This window comes from Bradysia coprophila, unplaced genomic scaffold, assembly GCF_014529535.1.
Source record: "Bradysia coprophila strain Holo2 unplaced genomic scaffold, BU_Bcop_v1 contig_197, whole genome shotgun sequence".
NCBI lineage: Eukaryota > Metazoa > Arthropoda > Insecta > Diptera > Sciaridae > Bradysia > Bradysia coprophila.
In genome coordinates this window covers 170,428-190,654 of record NW_023503460.1, presented here as the reverse complement: position 1 = coordinate 190,654, position 20,227 = coordinate 170,428, and the positions used below count along the sequence as shown (strand labels likewise).

Sequence of the window (20,227 nt, the reverse complement as noted above, 5' to 3'; positions counted from 1 at the left end):
TGGGAAGAAGTACCAGAAGCTTGGGAAAATGCGGTAATTACATTGCTGCATAAAAAAGGAGACATAACAAAGCTGGAAAATTACCGACCCATAAGCCTATTGTCAACACTCTACAAGTTGTTTATGAAAATCATTACGAAGAGGAACACTAACAAGTTCGACTTCTACCAACCTGTTGAACAAGCTGCTTTCAGATCTGGTTTCAGCACAAACGACCATTTGCAAGTGATGAGAACGCTTATTGAGAAGTGTCGTGAATACAACATCGACATAGTCTTGCTATTCATAGACTTCGAAAAAGCTTTCGATTCAGTGGAAACATGGTCGATATTGGACGCATTAGACGAATGTAGAGTAGACTCAAGGTACTCCAACACAATTCGATATGTGTACAAAAATGCTACTTCATGTATAAAACTTCATAAGAGCACGGAGAAATTCAGAATTGGCCGAGGTGTAAGGCAGGGTGACACCATTTCACCGAAATTATTCACGGCGATTCTGCAGAGTGTTTTTAGGAAGTTAAACTGGAGTAAAATGGGAATAAATATAAATGGAGAGTACCTGAGCAATCTCCGCTTCGCTGATGACATAGTACCGATAGCAGCGAATCTAGGTCAGGCTCAGCTTATGCTACAACAGTTAAGTGAAGAGGCAAACAAAGTTGGCCTCAAGATGAACTTATCGAAAACAAAAGTCATGACCAACATCGGGGACGATAGAGAAATCAAAATTGGTGACACTGTCATTGAACGAGTCGACAGCTACGTATATCTAGGACATAAGCTGAAGTTAGGTCTGGACAACCAAACTGCAGAAATAAGACGTAGGATTGGTCTTGCATGGGCAGCGTTCGGAAAACTCAGACTAATTTTCAAAAGCAAAATGAATAATAGTCTGAAACGCAAAGTTTTCGACACTTGTGTCCTTCCAGTGCTCACTTATGGAGCGGAAACGTTAACTTTAACGAAAGCATCCGAAGAAAAATTGAGAGTGACACAAAGAGCCATGGAACGGAGTATGCTTGGAATAACACTCAGAGACAGAATGACGAATCAATGGATTCGACAACAAACCAGGGTCGTTGATGTCATGGAAAGAATAGCATCTCTGAAATGGAGCTGGGCGGGACATATTGCAAGAAGGACAGACGAACGTTGGACCAAAAAGATCATGAACTGGCGACCATATAAAAGACGAGCTGTAGGTAGACCACCAGAGAGATGGACAAACGGAATTAAGAATATTGCAGGTACAAACTGGCAGCAAATGGCAATGGATCGTACGAAATGGAAAGAAGTTGGAGAGGCCTACATCCAGCAGTGGATAGAAACAGGCTGAAAAAGAAGAAGAAGAAGAAGATCTTGGGAGAAATGGTACTTATGTGTGTGGGGTGTTTCAGGCATTCCATATATGGTTATCTACATATATCTATATTCACCTATATTGAGCTATATACAGGCATATAGAGCTATATAATAGCATATTCATCTGTGAAATGTTTATTTATAGGAAAATATAGGTAAATATAGCGGTATATAGCTGTTTAAATAGGAATTTATGAAAGTTGACTTCGTACGGGGCTGTCTAAATTGCCTCCGGCAATTTATTTGTATATGATAACAAGGCAAAGAAAGATAATGTAAGTGATTTTAAAGGGCGAATAGCTTTTCAGTAGAGAATGAAGTCGGCGTTAGTTATGTTTTTAGCCCCGTACGAAGTACAAAGGGGCTTATAGGATTACGATGCCGTGTGTAATTGATGGAATTCGAAGCAGACGGTAAGGGTAAAATGTTTGCCTATGTTCATAGATGACGAATCCGAAATAAAAATTTTGTCTGTCTGTCCGTCTGTCTGTCTGTCCGTCACGTCGATATCTTGAGTAAATCAAATCCGATTTCAAATTTTTTTTCCCTGAAATAGTCAAAATAGTGAGGCTAAGTTCGAAGATGGGCGATTTTGGGTTGACCCCTCCCGAGCTGGGGCTCCATAAGTGATTTAACGTTTTCCGAAGATATCTCTGGCCAATTAAAGGCTACACTTGTAAATGACACGTCAAATGAAAGGTATTTAGAATACCAATCGACAAAAAAAAAGTTTATGGAAATTGGATGACCAACTCGTTTGTTAGAACCCTTGGTGTAAACTAGATGCAGGGCGGCAAGCCGTTTTTGCTTGTAGGTTGGCCAAATTTGAACGTATTTAGATGGATTTTGCTTTATTAGATAGGTATTGACCGTACCAATCAGGGAAAAAAAGTTCATGTGAGCTTATATGAGGCTACTCGGCCGTAAAGTGAAGGTGGTGTTTTTGGCCCCGTACGAAGTACGAAGGGGCTTATAGGATTACGATGCCGTGTGTAATTGATGGAATTCGAAGCAGACGGTAAGGGCAAAGTGTTTGCCTATGTTCATAGATGACGAATCCGCAATAAAAATTTGGGCCGTCTGTCCGTCTGTCCGTCTGTCCGTCACGTCGATATCTTGAGTAAATCAAATCCGATTTCAAAATTTTTTTTTCCCTGAAAGATAGTCAAAATAGTGAGGCTAAGTTCGAAGATGGGCATATTCGGGTCGGCCCTTCGTGAGTTAGGGCCACCTAAGTGATTTAAGGTCTTTTGGTGATATTTATGGCAAAATAAACGATGGAAATGTAAATGACACGGCAAATGATAGGTATTGTCAATACCAATACAGGAAAAAAAAGTTTTTTAAAATCGGGTGAGTGGACCGTGAGTTAGGGCCTTAGAAGTGAAAAGCTACTAGGGCCCTATGTGTATTTTACATATAACTCGAGTAAATTTCATATGTTTTTCGTAATTTTTGTTTCATTTGAAAGATAATCGAACACCGAATAGAATGTTGTTGAAAAAAAAATTAAATTTGGGTCCATGGACTAAGGCCGCTACTAGGGCCCTATGTGTATTTTACATATAACTCGATCAAATTTCATCCGTTTTTCGTAATTTTTGTTTCATTTGGAAGGTAATCAAAGGCCGAATAGAATGTTGTTGAAAAAAAATTAAATTTGGGTCCTCGGACTAAGGCCGTTACTAGGGCCCTATGTGTATTTTACATACAACTCGAGTAAATTTCATTCGTTTTTCGTAATTTTTGTGTCATTTGGAAGGTAATCAAAGGCCGAATAGAATGTTGTTGAAAAAAAAAAATTTGGGTCCTCGGACTAAGGCCGCTACTAGGGCCCTATGTGTATTTTACATACAACTCGAGTAAATTTCATCCGTTTTTCGTAATTTTTGTTTCATTTGAAAGATAATCGAACACCGAATAGAATGTTGTTGAAAAAAAAAAAAAAATTGGGTCCTTGGACTAAGGCCGTTACTAGGGCCCTATGTGTATTTTACATATAACTCGAGCAAATTTCATCCGTTTTTCGTAATTTTTGTTTCATTTGGAAGGTAATCAAAGGCCGAATAGAATGTTGTTGAAAAAAAATTAAATTTGGGTCCTCGGACTAAGGCAGCTACTAGGGCCCTATGTGTATTTTACATATAACTCGAGCAAATTTCATACGTTTTTCGTATTTTTTGTTTCATTTGGAAGGTAATCAAAGGCCGAATAGAATGTAGTTGAAAAAAAAATAAATTTGGATCCTCGGACTGAGGCCGATACTAGGCCTATGTGTATTTATACTCAATAAATTAAAATTTTAGGGCTATTTGAAAGTTTTGTTTTATTTGAAAGGAACGTCGTACGGGGCTTCGTAATTGCGCTATGCGCAATTTCTAAGATGTACACATTACATAATAATTTTACTTTAACTACTTTAACCGGTGCATAGGCTTACGGTCAAAGTAGGGTTACAGACGCACTAGGGTCACGTACGCAATAGATATACGGGTTTGTACGGGGCTCAGTCGCAGCAAACGCTCCGACTGTTCTGATGGCTCGTTTGTTAATATCTCGAGTAAAATTTGACCGACTTTCATGATTTTTTTTTGTTTGAAAGGTACTAACGAATGCAAAGCAGCCCTACTACTTTCCACATCCTAACAAAATGGCCGTCGGCCGCCATTTTGGATTTTTGTAAAAACAATATAAATCGATGAAAATGATAATTACAAAGTCACTGATCAGTGGGAAGTGTAGTTTGTTTTACATTTGAAAGGAACGTCGTCCGGGGCTTCGTAATTGCGCTATGCGCAATTTTTAAGACGTACACATTTCATAAGAATTTTACTTTACCTCAACAATCTACAATTTTGGTCATGTCATCTCACAAAAAAAAAATTGTAGTTAAATTGTAGCCTATGTAACTTTGTGTTCAAGTTTATTCAATTTGTATTAAAGGAGGAAAGAAAATTGGGACGTTGTTGTCATAAAACGTAATTTGCGATTACATGGAAGATCTTGTACCGAAAGCTGTATTTTTCTGTGGTTAAACCTTGTTGTATACAAAACCATTATTATCTCTTGGCACAGTTCTAAATTAGTAATTAGATGTTATTAGGAATTATTTTAACGCATGAAGAATATGAGTCTGGGGTGTATTCCGAGCATTGATCTCACCTCCAATAATGTCAATGAACCTCGAATAATGCCAATCAATCTCATATCATGCTCCCTGTCCACTAACTCATCGACTCCAGCTGTTTCACTCATCGATATAATATAGGGTAGATAAGTAATGTCAAAGCAACTTTATGCGGAAAGATCACATGGATATATGTCTAACGTAACTTACGTTTTAAGAAAGCGCGCGAAATAATGTCATACAAATATTTGAAAATAATTGAAACTCTGCATTTCTCAATTTCATTTTTTCTCTTCGTTTTGTGTTGTGATTCGTATTTTTTATGTGTTCTATATTTCCGAAATTTCGTTCTTCTTGGCTTTGAACCACTTCTGAAACCGGACCAAAAGCTGAACATAATAAATTAATACGTCTTTCCAACGTTAACCTATCCATTGCAAACAGCACCAATAAACAAAATCCCACAATACGTCACTGATGGCTTGGACACAATGATCCGTCGCACAGTCAAGGAAATAATCGGTCTTCCTATACGTACCAACGACAATCAGTTCTACGCCCCAAGACGTCTTCGAGGCCTAGGATTAATGAAAGCATCGTGGGAAGTCCACCTTCAACACTTCGCAATTGCTAACCGTCTCTCAACAGTTGACGATCAATTATTCCAAAGTATTGCGAATTGCACTGAGGAAATGGAATTGTGTACGAAAGCACTGAACGTCGTCGGTAACAGTACGAAATCATTGCGAACGGCACTGCGACAAAAGTGTTTCGATGATTGGTGCAATCTCAAATACCAGGGTATTGGAGTCACCCACTTCCAAACCTACGTCAAAGGTAACGATTTTGTCTGCAACAAAAATTTACTGTCTTCATCTGAGTGGACTGCCGCCATCAAGTTGAACAGTAACTATGCGAATCTGAATGGAGTTCCTGGAGTTGAAAGCGCTTCCAACCTCTGTCGCAAATGCAACATAGAGAACGAAACAATAGCTCACGTGACCGGAAGCTGTCCTTCAAACAACCAGCAAATTACATCCATACATCACAAAGCGAAACATCAACTTTCCGAGCTGCTGCGGCCGAAAGGATACGATTGCTTCGAAGAAGTATACGCAATTGACACCGAAGGCCGATCCAGATTCAGTGATATCATCGCTATAGACAGCAAATCGAGGAACGCATTCATAATCGATCCAACAGTACGATATGAGACCAGCGACACCGAACAAGATACTAAGATCCAATCGGAGAAGAGAGAAATTTACGAAAAATGCATACCATTCTACAAAGAAAAATATAGCGCAAGTTTCGGAAAGCTCAAGTGGTCGGTTCGAGGGCTTTGGTTTGGTTTGCGCGGAACGGTGGGAAAAAGTGTGATAGATTTTTTCAATGAGTTTAACTTAGATATTTCAAAGCTTAATCAAATAACGGAAGACATTCTGGTCGATACGATCCGGATCATTAAGAACCACGTATATGGTGTCTAGTCACTAATAATTTAATGTGCAAATTTTGACTTAGCTTTTCGCTGTAACTATTTTGTAATTTATTATTGATGGATATGCTGTGTGGACGGGCAACCTTCTCTAAGAGGGCAGCACACTTTGTTTAATTTAATAAATAAAGATTTTTCTTCACATCAAACGGGCGCTGAAATGAGTGCTGAAAAGAGTCGTATTTCAATTCTCGGTGGCACAAAGTATATTATATCGATGGTTTCACTATACTGCATTTTTGCCCATTTTATTAAGGATAGCATTCAAAATTCATTTCTGGTAACCTCTGTACGGAATAGCGAATGCATTTACCGTCGATTTTGAAAAACCGAGAAACGGGAAAAACGGTAAATGAGAAAAAATTTCCCGGGAAATGAAGAGTACTTTCTGTACTAGTTTAGACATTTGTTTTTTGATTAGTTGGGAGTTTATAACTCTCACCGATTGCAAATGATTTTATCCTACCGAGATATCAATGTATAAACAAGTTATTGTGGCCTATTGTGCTCGCGAAGCCCTGCAGAAATGAGTTTACCGTTTCTTTATTTGCATTTTTCATGATGAGGAAAATTTCATATAGCGTGAAAAAAGGAATACAGGTACTCAATTATATTATGACTATGGGATTGTAGGATTCATTCCTTTTACATCCTACACACTTCCCACATTCAATTGAACCAACGAATTCAATTTCATTTTTGATTTTGTCGATTGGCACCATTGACATACAAGTGGTTAGTTCTCATTATCTGCTTGTGGTGGCACCATATACTTTGCGTGTCCAAGCATTTAAAGAAGTACTAGGTAGCGTCAATCAAAATTCTAAAAGAACAGTTTAGATCACATCTGATTTGATCGCAAATGCAGTAAGCAATTTAGAAGGTTTTTTTTGTGCATTATATGTATTTTACATGCTACATGCGTCGAAAGCGGTACTTTTCATATTTCAAGCACTAATTTCGACTTCCAAAGCATGCAAAAACCACTCGGGATAAATAGATGAAATGTCTTGTTTTCGCGTGTTTATTGACCTCGGCTACGCCTCGGATCAACAAAATTCACACGAAAACTCTACTTTTCATCTTTTTATCACAAGAAATGTAAAATACAAATGCTTTTCTGATCTTTCATACGTGAGAAGCAAGTTCGTGTGAAATGGGAGATATGTAAAACGCTAATGAAATACATGTATAGAATGAATGGAATGAATTGGATGAAAAAAACCAACAAAAGCGGTAAAAACGTATGTTGATTGTTGAGTTTAAATTGGACAAAATAGCAAAATTCTAATCATAAGATGTTGTGCAACAAAATGACGATCGGCTGTACCTCCACCGCTTTTGATATCCGCCTTCTTGGTACATGACATATGCAAGATTCTTTTCATAACATTTTCATTGTTCATTTGTCAACAGATTGCGAAGTGACATTTCAGTTATTTTTAAGCTTTTCGTGATATCGCAAAAACTGCAAGTTATTTCATTATCTTTGGGAACACGGGTTCTCCAACTCAAATGAGTGATAGATCGTTGGATTCGTCTTTCAATTCTAGAGAAGTCACATCTTTAATTTTTTCGATTGATTTTGTTGTTTTCGGTGCAAAGTGTTCAAAAGTGAAGGCTTGTCAGAGGGTCCCGTGAACAGTTTTTCAGCAATAACTCAGGAAATAATTATTGTAAATCATTGTTATGCTGTACTAATGTCGGTCATGGGAAGACGTACTACAGGACTTGCACTGGTTGGTGCAAGTACATCCACAAAAGTTATGACAAAAACTTTTTTTTGGACCTTATTACGTTTTACCGTTTTATTTCTTTTTATTGACAAGCGAAAAAAAAGACTGCTCACCAAATATATAGTGTTCAGAGAGTCCACCTTCTCTGCAAAATTGATGTTCCAAGGGACTGACTGTGTAGTGTTGTAGCATGTCACCCACTATTGTTCCACATATATAAGATCCCAGTACTTCTGTGTTGCAAGCCTACAAAACCTGCAAGTCTTCGGAAAAAGGTTGCTGTAAAGTTGAAAATTTTAACTTTCTTTCTAGGGCTCTACTACTGGAACAGCGTCTGGAAGTGCAGTCATTTTTATCTACTTTTTTCCTTTTTCCGAAGACTTGCAGTTTCTGTAGGCTTGCCACACAGAAGACCTGGGATCTTATATATGTGAAACGATAGTGGGTGAGGCAGGCTAGAACACTACACAGTCAGTCCCGTGAAACATCAATTTTGCTGAGAAGGCGAGCACTATATTTTTGGTAGGTCTTCCCAAGACCGACATTAGTACAGCATAACAATGGTTTTAAATAATTATTTCTTGAGTAATTTCCGAAAAACTGTTCGCGGGACCCTCTGACAAGCCTTCACTTTTGAACGCTTTGCACCGAAAACAAACAAAATTAATCGAAAAAATTAAAGACGCGACTTCTCTAGAATTGAAAGACGAATCCAACGATCTATCACTCATTTGAGTTGGAGAACCCGTGTTCCCAAAGATAATGAAATAACCTGCAGTTTTTGCGATATCACGAAAAGCTTAAAAATACACTGAAATGTCACTTCGCAATCTGTTGACAAGTGAACAATGAAAATGTTATGAAAAGAATTTTGCATATGTATGTACCAAGAAGGCGGATATCAAAAACGGTGGAGGTACAGCCGATCGTCATTTTGTTGCACAACATCTTATGATTAGAATTTTGCTCTTTTGTCCAATTTAAACTCAACAATCAACATACGTTTTTACCGCTTTTGTTGGTTTTTTTCATCCAATTCATTCCATTCATTCTATACATGTATTTCATTAGCGTTTTACATTTCTCCCATTTCACACGAACTTGCTTCTAACGTTTGAAAGATCAGAAAAGCATTTGTATTTTACATTTCTTGTGATAAAAAGATGAAAAGTAGAGTTTTCGTGTGAATTTTGTTGATCCGAGGCGTAGCCGAGGTCAATAAACACGCGAAAACGATACATATCATTTTTTTTATCCCGAGTGGTTTTTGCATGCTTTGGAAGTCGAAATTAGTGCGTGAAACATGAAAAGTACCGTTTTCGACGCATGTAGCATGTAAAATACATTTATAATGCACAAAAAAACCTTCTAAATTGCTTACTGCCTTTGCGATCAAATCAGATGTGATCTAAACTGTCCTTTCAGAATTTTGATTGACGCTACCTGGTACTTCTTTAACTGCTTGGACACGCAAAGTATATGGTGCCACCACAAGCAGATAGTGAGAACTAACTACTTGTATGTCAATGGTGCCAATCGACAAAATCAAAATTGAAATTGAATTCGTTGGTTCAATTGAATGTGGGAAGTGTGTAGGATGTAAAAGGAATGAATCCCACAACCGTAGTCAAAATATAATTGGGTAACTGTAAATAAAAGGTAAGCTCCATATTGTACTGTTTTCTTGAATTTTTGACGGACGCCGTGTCGCCGTGTGAAAGAAAATATAATGTCCAATTGGCTCAAAACATAATTGAAGCTAACTGTAATATGAAAGTCCTACGGAGAAAAATGACAAACGCCAAAAAAGAAATCTTCAAATTACGAGACAAAACAGGAACGATCCAAACGGATCGAAATGCGATATTAAATATTGCAACAGAATTTTATGAGAATTTGTTTTCTTCAGCAAGACAGAGTCCAACGGAAGAAACCGAAGATAGACCAATAATAAGAAACGTGGGATCGGAGGATATGCCCGACATAACTGTTGATGAAGTCAAGGCCGCAGTAGCCGAGATGAAAAACAAAAAGTCTCCAGGAGAAGATGGTGTTCCAGTGGAAGCCATTAAACTAGGTGGAGACTCCTTATTAAAGGCAATCACGGCTTTGTTTAATCAATGTCTCCAATGGGAAGAAGTACCAGAAGCTTGGGAAAATGCGGTAATTACATTGCTGCATAAAAAAGGAGACATAACAAAGCTGGAAAATTACCGACCCATAAGCCTATTGTCAACACTCTACAAGTTGTTTATGAAAATCATTACGAAGAGGAACACTAACAAGTTCGACTTCTACCAACCTGTTGAACAAGCTGCTTTCAGATCTGGTTTCAGCACAAACGACCATTTGCAAGTGATGAGAACGCTTATTGAGAAGTGTCGTGAATACAACATCGACATAGTCTTGCTATTCATAGACTTCGAAAAAGCTTTCGATTCAGTGGAAACATGGTCGATATTGGACGCATTAGACGAATGTAGAGTAGACTCAAGGTACTCCAACACAATTCGATATGTGTACAAAAATGCTACTTCATGTATAAAACTTCATAAGAGCACGGAGAAATTCAGAATTGGCCGAGGTGTAAGGCAGGATGACACCATTTCACCGAAATTATTCACGGCGATTCTGCAGAGTGTTTTTAGGAAGTTAAACTGGAGTAAAATGGGAATAAAGATAAATGGAGAGTACCTGAGCAATCTCCGCTTCGCTGATGACATTGTACCGATAGCAGCGAATCTAGGTCAGGCTCAGCTTATGCTACAACAGTTAAGTGAAGAGGCAAACAAAGTTGGCCTCAAGATGAACTTATCGAAAACCAAAGTCATGACCAACATCGGGGACGATAGAGAAATCAAAATTGGTGACACTGTCATTGAACGAGTCGACAGCTACGTATATCTAGGACATAAGCTGAAGTTAGGTCTGGACAACCAAACTGCAGAAATAAGACGTAGGATTGGTCTTGCATGGGCAGCGTTCGGAAAACTCAGACTAATTTTCAAAAGCAAAATGAATAATAGTCTGAAACGCAAAGTTTTCGACACTTGTGTCCTTCCAGTGCTCACTTATGGAGCGGAAACGTTAACTTTAACGAAAGCATCCGAAGAAAAATTGAGAGTGACACAAAGAGCCATGGAACGGAGTATGCTTGGAATAACACTCAGAGACAGAATGACGAATCAATGGATTCGACAACAAACCAGGGTCGTTGATGTCATGGAAAGAATAGCATCTCTGAAATGGAGCTGGGCGGGACATATTGCAAGAAGGACAGACGAACGTTGGACCAAAAAGATCATGAACTGGCGACCATATAAAAGACGAGCTATAGGTAGACCACCAGAGAGATGGACAAACGGAATTAAGAATATTGGAGGTACAAACTGGCAGCAAATGGCAATGGATCGTACGAAATGGAAAGAAGTTGGAGAGGCCTACATCCAGCAGTGGATAGAAACAGGCTGAAAAAGAAGAAGAAGAAGAAGCCGTGTCGTTTGGTTTCTTAAAGATGTAGTTTACACGATCTTTTAAACTTCGAATTGTTTTCTCTTGGACAATTATGCTGCATTTTCTTTTGTTTAGCCTGTAGTGAAAGTTCGGTTACAATAGAAATTACACCATAATTGCCCGCAAAACGCAAAATTGATCGTTTGCCTAAGGCTGACCTTGAGTTGTTTATATAAAATTTACGATGAAAATGTTCACGAGTTCAAATCAGATGTAACGCTGAAATTCAACTAGAAGAATAATTCCATTCAAGGTAAAGGAAAAATAAAAAATCATTCAATTTTTGAAGGTCCGCAGGTTAACCGGTTTTAATTTCACGGTTACATTACCTAGTACGGAATGTATTATTTTTACATGTCATGAAACAATTCCCGAAAGTAAAATTAGGCTTTACCAGCTTGTTCGTATACCACATAATATTGAGAGTCCTTTTCCGAATCACCTAATTAATATTTATTACAGCTCCATTTTCCAAAGGAAAAAGTATTTTATTTGTATTATTCCATCAGGAAATGACAACGAAATTCTACGAAATTAAATTTCCAGGTTATGGTTTTACCATTAATATTAAATTTGGTGAAATGCTCGTGCTTAAACTCCTCTTACCGAAACTACCAATGTTGAAAAAGTAATATGTTATATATGACCATATCAAGTAAAGTTACGTTTACCATGTGTTGAAACAACATGAAATTGGTATTAAGGGTGTTGCTGCAGACATGTAGTTTTATAAAATATGTATCATAGGTAGTGGTGGTGTGGTGGTACATTTTGTCAAAAATGTTTTATGCCGTCGTCCATTACAATAATTTCTCCTTTAAGAGGGTACAAGGGCGAAAAATAGGGCATGTTTAGGAAAATAATTCTCAGGATGCAAGAGATGGAATACAACAAAAAATGGACGAACAGTTAATTTGAACCTTACTTAAATGTGTTTTCACATTTGTAATATTGTTTCATTTTCACGAATATTTTTCACAATTAAAACACGTCTGCAAGGCAAAATTTTTTAGCCCCGTACGAAGTACGAAGGGGCTTATAGGATTACGGTGCCGTGTGTAATTGATGGAATTCGAAGCAGGCGGTAAGGGCAAAGTGTTTGCCTATGTTCATAGATGACGAATCTGCAATAAAAATTTTGTCTGTCCGTCTGTCCGTCTGTCACGTCGATATCTTGAGTAAATCAAATCCGATTTCAAAAAAAAAATTTTTCCCTGAAAGATAGTCGAAATAGTGAGGCTAAGTTCGAAGATGGGCATATTCGGGTCGGACCTTCGTGAGTTAGGGCCACCTAAGTGATTTAAGGTCTTTTGGTGATATTTATGGCAAAATAAACGATGGAAATGTAAATGACACGGCAAATGATAGGTATTGTCAATACCAATCCAGGAAAAAAAAGTTTTTTAAAATCGGCTGAGTGGACCGTGAGTTAGGGCCTTAGAAGTGAAATGCTACTAGGGCCCTATGTGTATTTCACATATAACTCGAGTAAATTTCATCCGTTTTTCGTAATTTTTGTTTCACTTGGAAGGTAATCAAAGGCCGAATAGAATGTTGTTGAAAAAAAAATTAAATTTGGGTCCTTGGACTAAGGCCACTACTAGGGCCCTATGTGTATTTCACATATAACTCGAGTAAATTTCATCCGTTTTTGGTAATTTTTGTTTGATTTGGAAGGTAATCGAATGCCGAATAGTATGTTGTTGAAAAAAAATTAAATTTGGGTCCTTGGCCTAAGGCTACTACTAGGGCCCTATGTGTATTGTACATATAACTCGAGTAGAGGTGTGCGCCGGTCAATTTTTTCTCATCGGCGTGGCGTGAAAATGGGAAAATATTGATCGGCGGCGTAACTTTCCATACAAATTTAGTCAAAGATTACGATCGGCGGCGCAAAATTGACGAAAGTTTCTATCGGCAGCGTGTCGGCGCACACCTCTAAACTCGAGCAAATTTCATCCGTTTTTCGTAATTTTTGTTTCATTTGGGAGGTAATCAAAGGCCGAATAGAATGTAGTTGAAAAAAAAATTAAATTTGGGTCCTTGGACTAAGGCCACTACTAGGGCCCTATGTGTATTTTACATATAACTCGAGCAAATTTCATCCGTTTTTCGTAATTTTTGTTTCATTTGGAAGGTAATCAAAGGCCGAATAGAATGTTGTTGAAAAAAAAGTTAAATTTGGGTCCTTGGACTAAGGCCACTACTAGGGCCCTATGTGTATTTCACATATAACTCGAGTAAATTTCATCCGTTTTTCGGAATTTTTGTTTCATTTGGAAGGTAATCAAAGGCCGAATAGAATGTAGTTGAAAAAAAAAATAAATTTGGGTCCTTGGACTAAGGCCACTACTAGGGCCCTATGTGTATTTTACATATAACTCGAGCAAATTTCATCCGTTTTTCGTAATTTTTGTTTCATTTGGAAGGTAATCAAAGGCCGAATAGAATGTAGTTGAAAAAAATTTTTAATTTGGGTCCTCGGACTGAGGCCGATACTAGGCCCTTCAAAAAAATAAAATTTTAGGGCGATTTGAAATTTTTGTTTCATTTGAAAGGAACGTCGTACGGGGCTTCGTAATTGCGCTATGCGCAATTTGTAAGATGCACACATTACATAATAATTTTACTTTAACTACATTAACCGGCGCAATAGGCTTACGGTCAAAGTAGGGTGACAGACGCACTAGGGTCACGTACGCAATAGATATACGGGTTTGTACGGGGCTCAGTCGCAGCAAACGCTCCGACTGTTCTGATGGCTCGTTTCCACTTTAGGTAAATTTTTTCAGCAGTACATCGAGAATAATCACATAAGTAGCTATATCAAAACCGTTTATTATGTGTCGAATCACGAAATGGTGTTTTCAATTTTTTGAAATAAGTTTTTATTTTTAAGAAATTAACCAACAGCAATTTTGTTTCTATCACGGCGGCCATTCACTATATTTCTATGAAGGGTGTCTTCGATGTTCGATTTTCTATTGTTATTGAAGACACAATACGAGTTTCATTTCAATTAAAAGAGATGACGCTATAGTATTTGGTTTTTGTCCGAAGCTAAACCCTTGTACCCTCTTAACATGATGGTCATATATATGAAAATTGGTTTGCATCATAAGTGACGGGTTTGTAAAATAAACCGGAACTCATTTAAATGGAAAGTTGGTTACTGCTTAAAAAGTATAAACTTTTTAATTATACACTTCGAGAAAAATAAGAAGATACAATTTCAAAGTGTTCCAAATGCGATATCCACGTTATTAAGCACTTCGTTTTTCAATCGGACCGATATCTGCTGAGTAATAAGACTTTTGTCGATATATGGGATAGACTCGATGTACTAAAATATACTGGACTCGAGCATAAGTTTGCAACCGTGAATACCCTTATTAAATAAGCCACTTCTTCAAACATCACAAGCCAAAAGCAGACGTCCGTCGAAAACAGATTAAAAAAAATAATGTAAGGGAGACAATGTATTTGAAAAACCTAGCAGGGTAGAGTAGTTCAATCTAAGTATGCTAATATTTCCATACCTTTAATTTCTTGATGATGGTATTATTGGTATGAAAATACTACTTTGTTTGACGTGGTAAAACCTCTATTACCCTGTTAGGTGCTTTGCCCCGAAACATGAAAATCATCACGTTTGATTATCAGATTTGCAACTTCAAGTCTGACACTTTGGTCATTGGTCCCCCATATTGTATTTTGCATTTTTTTCTAACATCAGAATCGTTATTCTGCACGAAGGATCCATATGGTCAACTGTTGACCGTAAGAAAATTTAATTAAATAATATAAGTAACACAGCCTTTCGCATTTCGCAGGGCATTTCGTTTCTAGCGATCCTGTGAGTTCAACAAAAAACTTTTATGGGATAATTTTAAGCATAATTAGTAGTCAAATAAACACTAATTAGAATTTTTAAGACCGCGGATCAACAAGCTTTTTTTAACAAACAAAATTTTGAACGCCAATGTAAAATCAGTGGTGCAATGTAAACAATCCGTTTCTTCGGAGACTTACCATTATTTTCAACGGTGATTCTATATAAAATGTAAAACTCACTAAATAAACGCGACACATAAATGTGTAATCCCACGAAAATTGAACGTTCGCGCAAATTGTTCACGTACTCACACGGAATTTTGAAAACCGACACATTTTCGGTTTGTGTGGTTTACTCGTTTTACATGAGTTTCTGATTTCTCCATATAAAAATACATGCAAAATTCACTAAAAACCATTAAATTACGAAACAGAAAATGTGTTGGTCGACATCCGTCGACAAACTTCTCTGCTGAAACAATACCGAAAAGCTACTGACAATCTGGAAATACCTTTGCATAAAGACTTAGCACCACAAGACTAAAATCTAGAATGCCTCCGATTATTACGGCAAGCAACCTGCACTCCAATGGATTTGACCCAAAAGTGGCTTAGAAGCAACGCTGGACAGACAATGGCTCACAAAGTCAACTGTTCGACTTCGAGTCTCACCTAAGTGATACGAAAGAACTTGCACTCCCACGGAAAATATGGTGCAATCTAAATCGGCTGATCCAAGTTGCAGCTGTGGTGAGGCGAGACAGACCAAGAATCATATTTTGCTTGATTGTCCGAATAGTAAATACACTGGATAAGTAAGTGGTTTCATCAATTTGACCTATGACGCTGTAAGTTGGCTTTGTGATGTTTTTTTTTTTCAATTTAAATTCAATTTTTATCTTTTCTTTATTAGAACTGTGCGCCGGTCTCAGCCGATGAGGTCGGCGGCTAATTTGACGCCGGTTGGTATCGGCGGCCGGCTACGTCAAAAAATTAGTTGGCGTCGGCGGCTAAATCGATATAACTGAATAAAAGATCCAAAAGTTTTCAAAAACTCAATTTATTGAAGTTCGTCGAAAGAAATTTCAAACAAAGTGGCGTAATTTGTAGAGGAAGGTTGCTCTTTGTTATACATGTTAGTGATGTAGAAGAGAATGTTCAGACCTAAATTGAATTGCGTTTCGAACCTGAACTTGACCTGTTTGGAGATTTCACAGAGGATAAGTTCTTTGATGTGGTACCGGCACGTATAACAAAAAAAAAATTTTAACGATTTTTTTTACTAAAGTCATAGTTGTTGTGTATAAAAAAAATGTTAGCATTGCTTAGCAAAAGGCTCGACTTTCTACTAATCCAGCAATGAAAAAATTGATTTTGCTACTAGTCATCGGATTAGACAGTATTCTTTTTGCCAACATTGAAAGTGTCGACATTTCCTTAGCATAGTTCTCACAAAAAATCAGATATTGCCTACCAGCAAGTTATAATAAATAGTGAATCTCACGGTCGCCCTCATTTTCTGATCTACGTCTGTCTGACTTGTTGAAGACTTGAATGTTTTTCGAACATTTCTTCAAAAAACTTTGATGAGGATTTCAGCCGATACAGCCTCCGACCAAACGTCGGCTAATGGCGGCTACCAGCTGAGCCTAAAATCGGCTGGCGTGGCCGGCGCACAGTTCTATTCTTTATTATTACTTTGAATTATACGATTTTGAGACAAATAAACCATACGCTAAATAAATAAAAATCCTTATTAGATGTATGGTTAGTTCCAAGATTGAGAGTTCTGGACAGATGGAATATTATGTCTGTCAGATGAATGGGACAAATGATTTTTCATCATATCCTGACTTAAATATGGGAGGGCCGCTACGTCAAGTATTCTTGTTGAATTCTGTTTTCCAGACCGTCTTCAGAAGTAGATTCGCCAGCGTACTTTTGTATCAGCTCAATTCGAAGTTTTCTTACCGCACTGAGACTCTCCTTCGGTTTCGATGGGTGGGGTTGCTTTGACAGAGTTGTGTTGAGCTCCGGCTCGTATTGAATCCATTTTTTAACCAGTAGATCTGTCATATCGATCTCCTTCTCCCGGCAATATCGTGATATTATGTCCATTTTATGCATGGACGGATCCAAAAATCCTGCTACTATCACATTTTCAGATACAGGGAAACGTGTATCCAATCTATCCAATAGAAAACGGGTCGATACTTTGATGATCGCAGAACTGCTTTTCGAATCAAGTAGCTCTGTTAGACTGATTAGGATTTCGAGAAATTTGAATGAAGGGAGAAAATTTGGCGTCAGCAAAATTGTTGTTTACCTGGCCTTTATGTCGACATAGCAAAAAAGTGCTAAGTTCAGTGATGGATAACTGCAACCCTGCATTAAGTCAGTTGCTGACAGCGACTGAACAAACAGGTTGTTGCACATTCACATACACATTACAAACGTCGATAAATGGATTTCTATAAAACAATAGGAATAGGATTTAGACATTTAAGGGTTGAGTAAATAATTTTTTCCGTAAATTTCACGTTACGAAACATAAGCATTCGTTTTGTGATAATATTTTATTATTAGTGTTTCGTTTATTTTTCATTTGTCAGTCAGAAATGTTTAAAATTTTCATTAAAAAAATAATCAAAAAATTCAGCGAAAATTTTCATTAAATTTTTACGTACACAATGTGTACTATACATTTTGTTCCAAGCCGATTTTCAGCCGGCTTAAGCCGGAATTTTCAGGCTTAGATGGCTGGCTGCTCGGCTGGACCAAAATTTGTCGGCGGCGGCTTGTTCGGCGGCTGTAATTCGGCGGCTCTCAGGCCTGCTCTGTGTTAATCTACGGAATCTAAGAAATATTTGCTCACTTTCAGGGTATGTTGGACAGGTGGAAAAATTTGGTCAATTCTAGTTGAATAACAAAATTATTGCTCAAATTAACGTATTATCATAAAACGAAAAACAATCAATGACAACATGCCACCAATAGACTGTTATGATCAGAGCGAGAAAACCGAATACTAGTTATTATAACTTGCCTTGGGGTACTTGTCAAAGTATTTGCTTCTCTTTCAACGTTGTACGTTGAGAGCAAGAGGACAGAAGACCAGTTTATTTAAACTTGCCTTGGGGTTTTTGTCATCGTAACACTCTATTGTTGCTATCGTTGTGACTTCTATTGAGATTACTGTTTTCACAATACACAAGTGACATTAGTGTTGTTTTCGGGATCTTTTTTGTAGAAGTGAGAACCGATTTCGGCGGTATACTAAGAAATCGTTAAGAAATTGATATGTAAGAATCAATTTGCGCATGGGCAAGCAATAAAATAGAATACAGTGCATGCTGCTGGCATGATTCCTTAATTCGGAGAATTTTTTGAGATACTCGCAAACTCACTCGTGTGTTGTTGAGCAACTTGCTTCAGCAACTGTTAGTTTCGACAAGTGTAGTTACATACCTCGTCTTCAGCTCGGATATGAAAACTCTACACTTGTCTCAGTTACCGAAGCTTGTGCACACTTGTGCGGTTGCTCTTCTCTCAAAATTGTTCCATAGTGTAATGAATCATTTTGGCAGCATGCACTGTAACCTACTATTTGTAACAACTGCAAAAAATTGACTCGCCTGTAAAAAGCCGCCTTCGCAGTATGTTGCATTCACCAATGTACCGACTTTGAACTTTTTAAAACGTAATCTCAGCACCCAGTCTCTAGGCGCTCCGCGAAAGCTACGAAAGCGATACCAACATGTCATCGGTCTGCCACGATTTTGATTTGTTACTTCCGGTGAAGCTACGTCCTCGTATATGTCTACTGTTTTGTTGCAATGATCTTTAAATGTTTCGGATGGACCAGCTGAAAAAAAAATCGGAAAGTTATTAACGAGGGGTAACTCACTTCTAGATTAAATGGATTAAATGGATAAAATGGTATTAAATGGATTAAATGGATTAAATGGATTAAATGGATTAAATGGATTTAATGGATTTAATGGATTAAATGGAATAAAAATTGGATTAAATGGATTAAATAGGAAAAAAGTTCATTTTACCAAATACTGTAAAAGTCTTAAAAATTGTTGATTTTGATCGAACCACGTACTACAACTCATACTACAATGTTAAAAAGCGAAAAAATCCACTTTTAGGAGTTTTTGGTGTAAAGTGGATTAAATGGATTAATACCATTTTTAACAAAAAAAAATTTCCTTTACCTCACGAGTACTTAAACGAGCTGGTGATCGTGCAAATCTATTTTTCGCAATTACTTTACAAATTTTTCAGGTCGGTAGCCTAATTATTTCGGTAAAACTAAAAAAATTTTTTTGGATTAAATGGATTAAATGGATTAAATGGATTTAATGGATTTAATGGATTAAATGGATTAAATGGAAGTGCGTCACCCCTCGGTTATTAACCACTTTGGCCGTTATCGTTTATATAAATTGCTTGACAAATATTTTTTAAGAATTTATCTTAATTTAGCGTGAGAACTATGTATACATATCTTAACAGAAGGTGGATGTGTAAGGTCTCATTAATTTAACAAAATTTGTTGCCTTGTGGTACAACATCACAAGTTTAGCACATTGCACATTCTGTGATTTTTTTTACAAAGAAATTATTCTAATTAGGGCAACGACACCGGTTACGAGCCCCGTTAAGGATTATACTTTACATTCGCCACTGTACAGAAACATTTATAGCATGAAATATCTTTTTTACACTTTCTTATTGTTCATAACGTATCTAATTATCGACAAAAACAATAAAAAAAACTTAATTCAATTTGTTATTATTTATAAACAAACGAAAAACCAGAGACACTTCATATTTCAGCTACGAGCCCCCAAGGAAAAGTTACGAGCCTACTAAAATTTTAGTTACGAGCCCCCAAAATTTTGTGTGATTGAAAATGAATTTTAGACAAAAACTATTAATTTATTAGTTTATAACGTGCACAGAGTCACAATTAATTATCCAAATGCATTCTCAATTCACGCAGTAAGTGTGCCTTAAATTTGAACTTTAAGTGAACGATTCGATGAAAAAGTGAACCAAAAAATACATTTCAACGCTTCATTGTATGAAAATGACGCTACGTTAGAAAGACCTTCGCACTTTCCATTTTGAATTTCGACCG

At 37.2% G+C, this 20,227-nt stretch overlaps 1 protein-coding gene across 2 annotated transcripts in view; it reads right to left on the bottom strand.

Annotated features, from left to right (window-relative positions):
* The window catches only part of LOC119075295, a 303,810-nt gene that overhangs the window by 179,127 nt on the left and 104,456 nt on the right, over positions 1 to 20,227 (bottom strand). The window contains exon 2 of one of the 2 annotated variants that reach the window (XM_037181706.1): positions 18,711 to 18,940. The exons of the other annotated variant lie outside the window; for it this stretch is intronic. Coding sequence (XP_037037601.1) covers positions 18,711 to 18,940 — 230 coding nt within the window. The remainder of the gene's footprint in view (positions 1 to 18,710; positions 18,941 to 20,227) is intronic. 2 annotated transcript variants of the gene reach the window in all.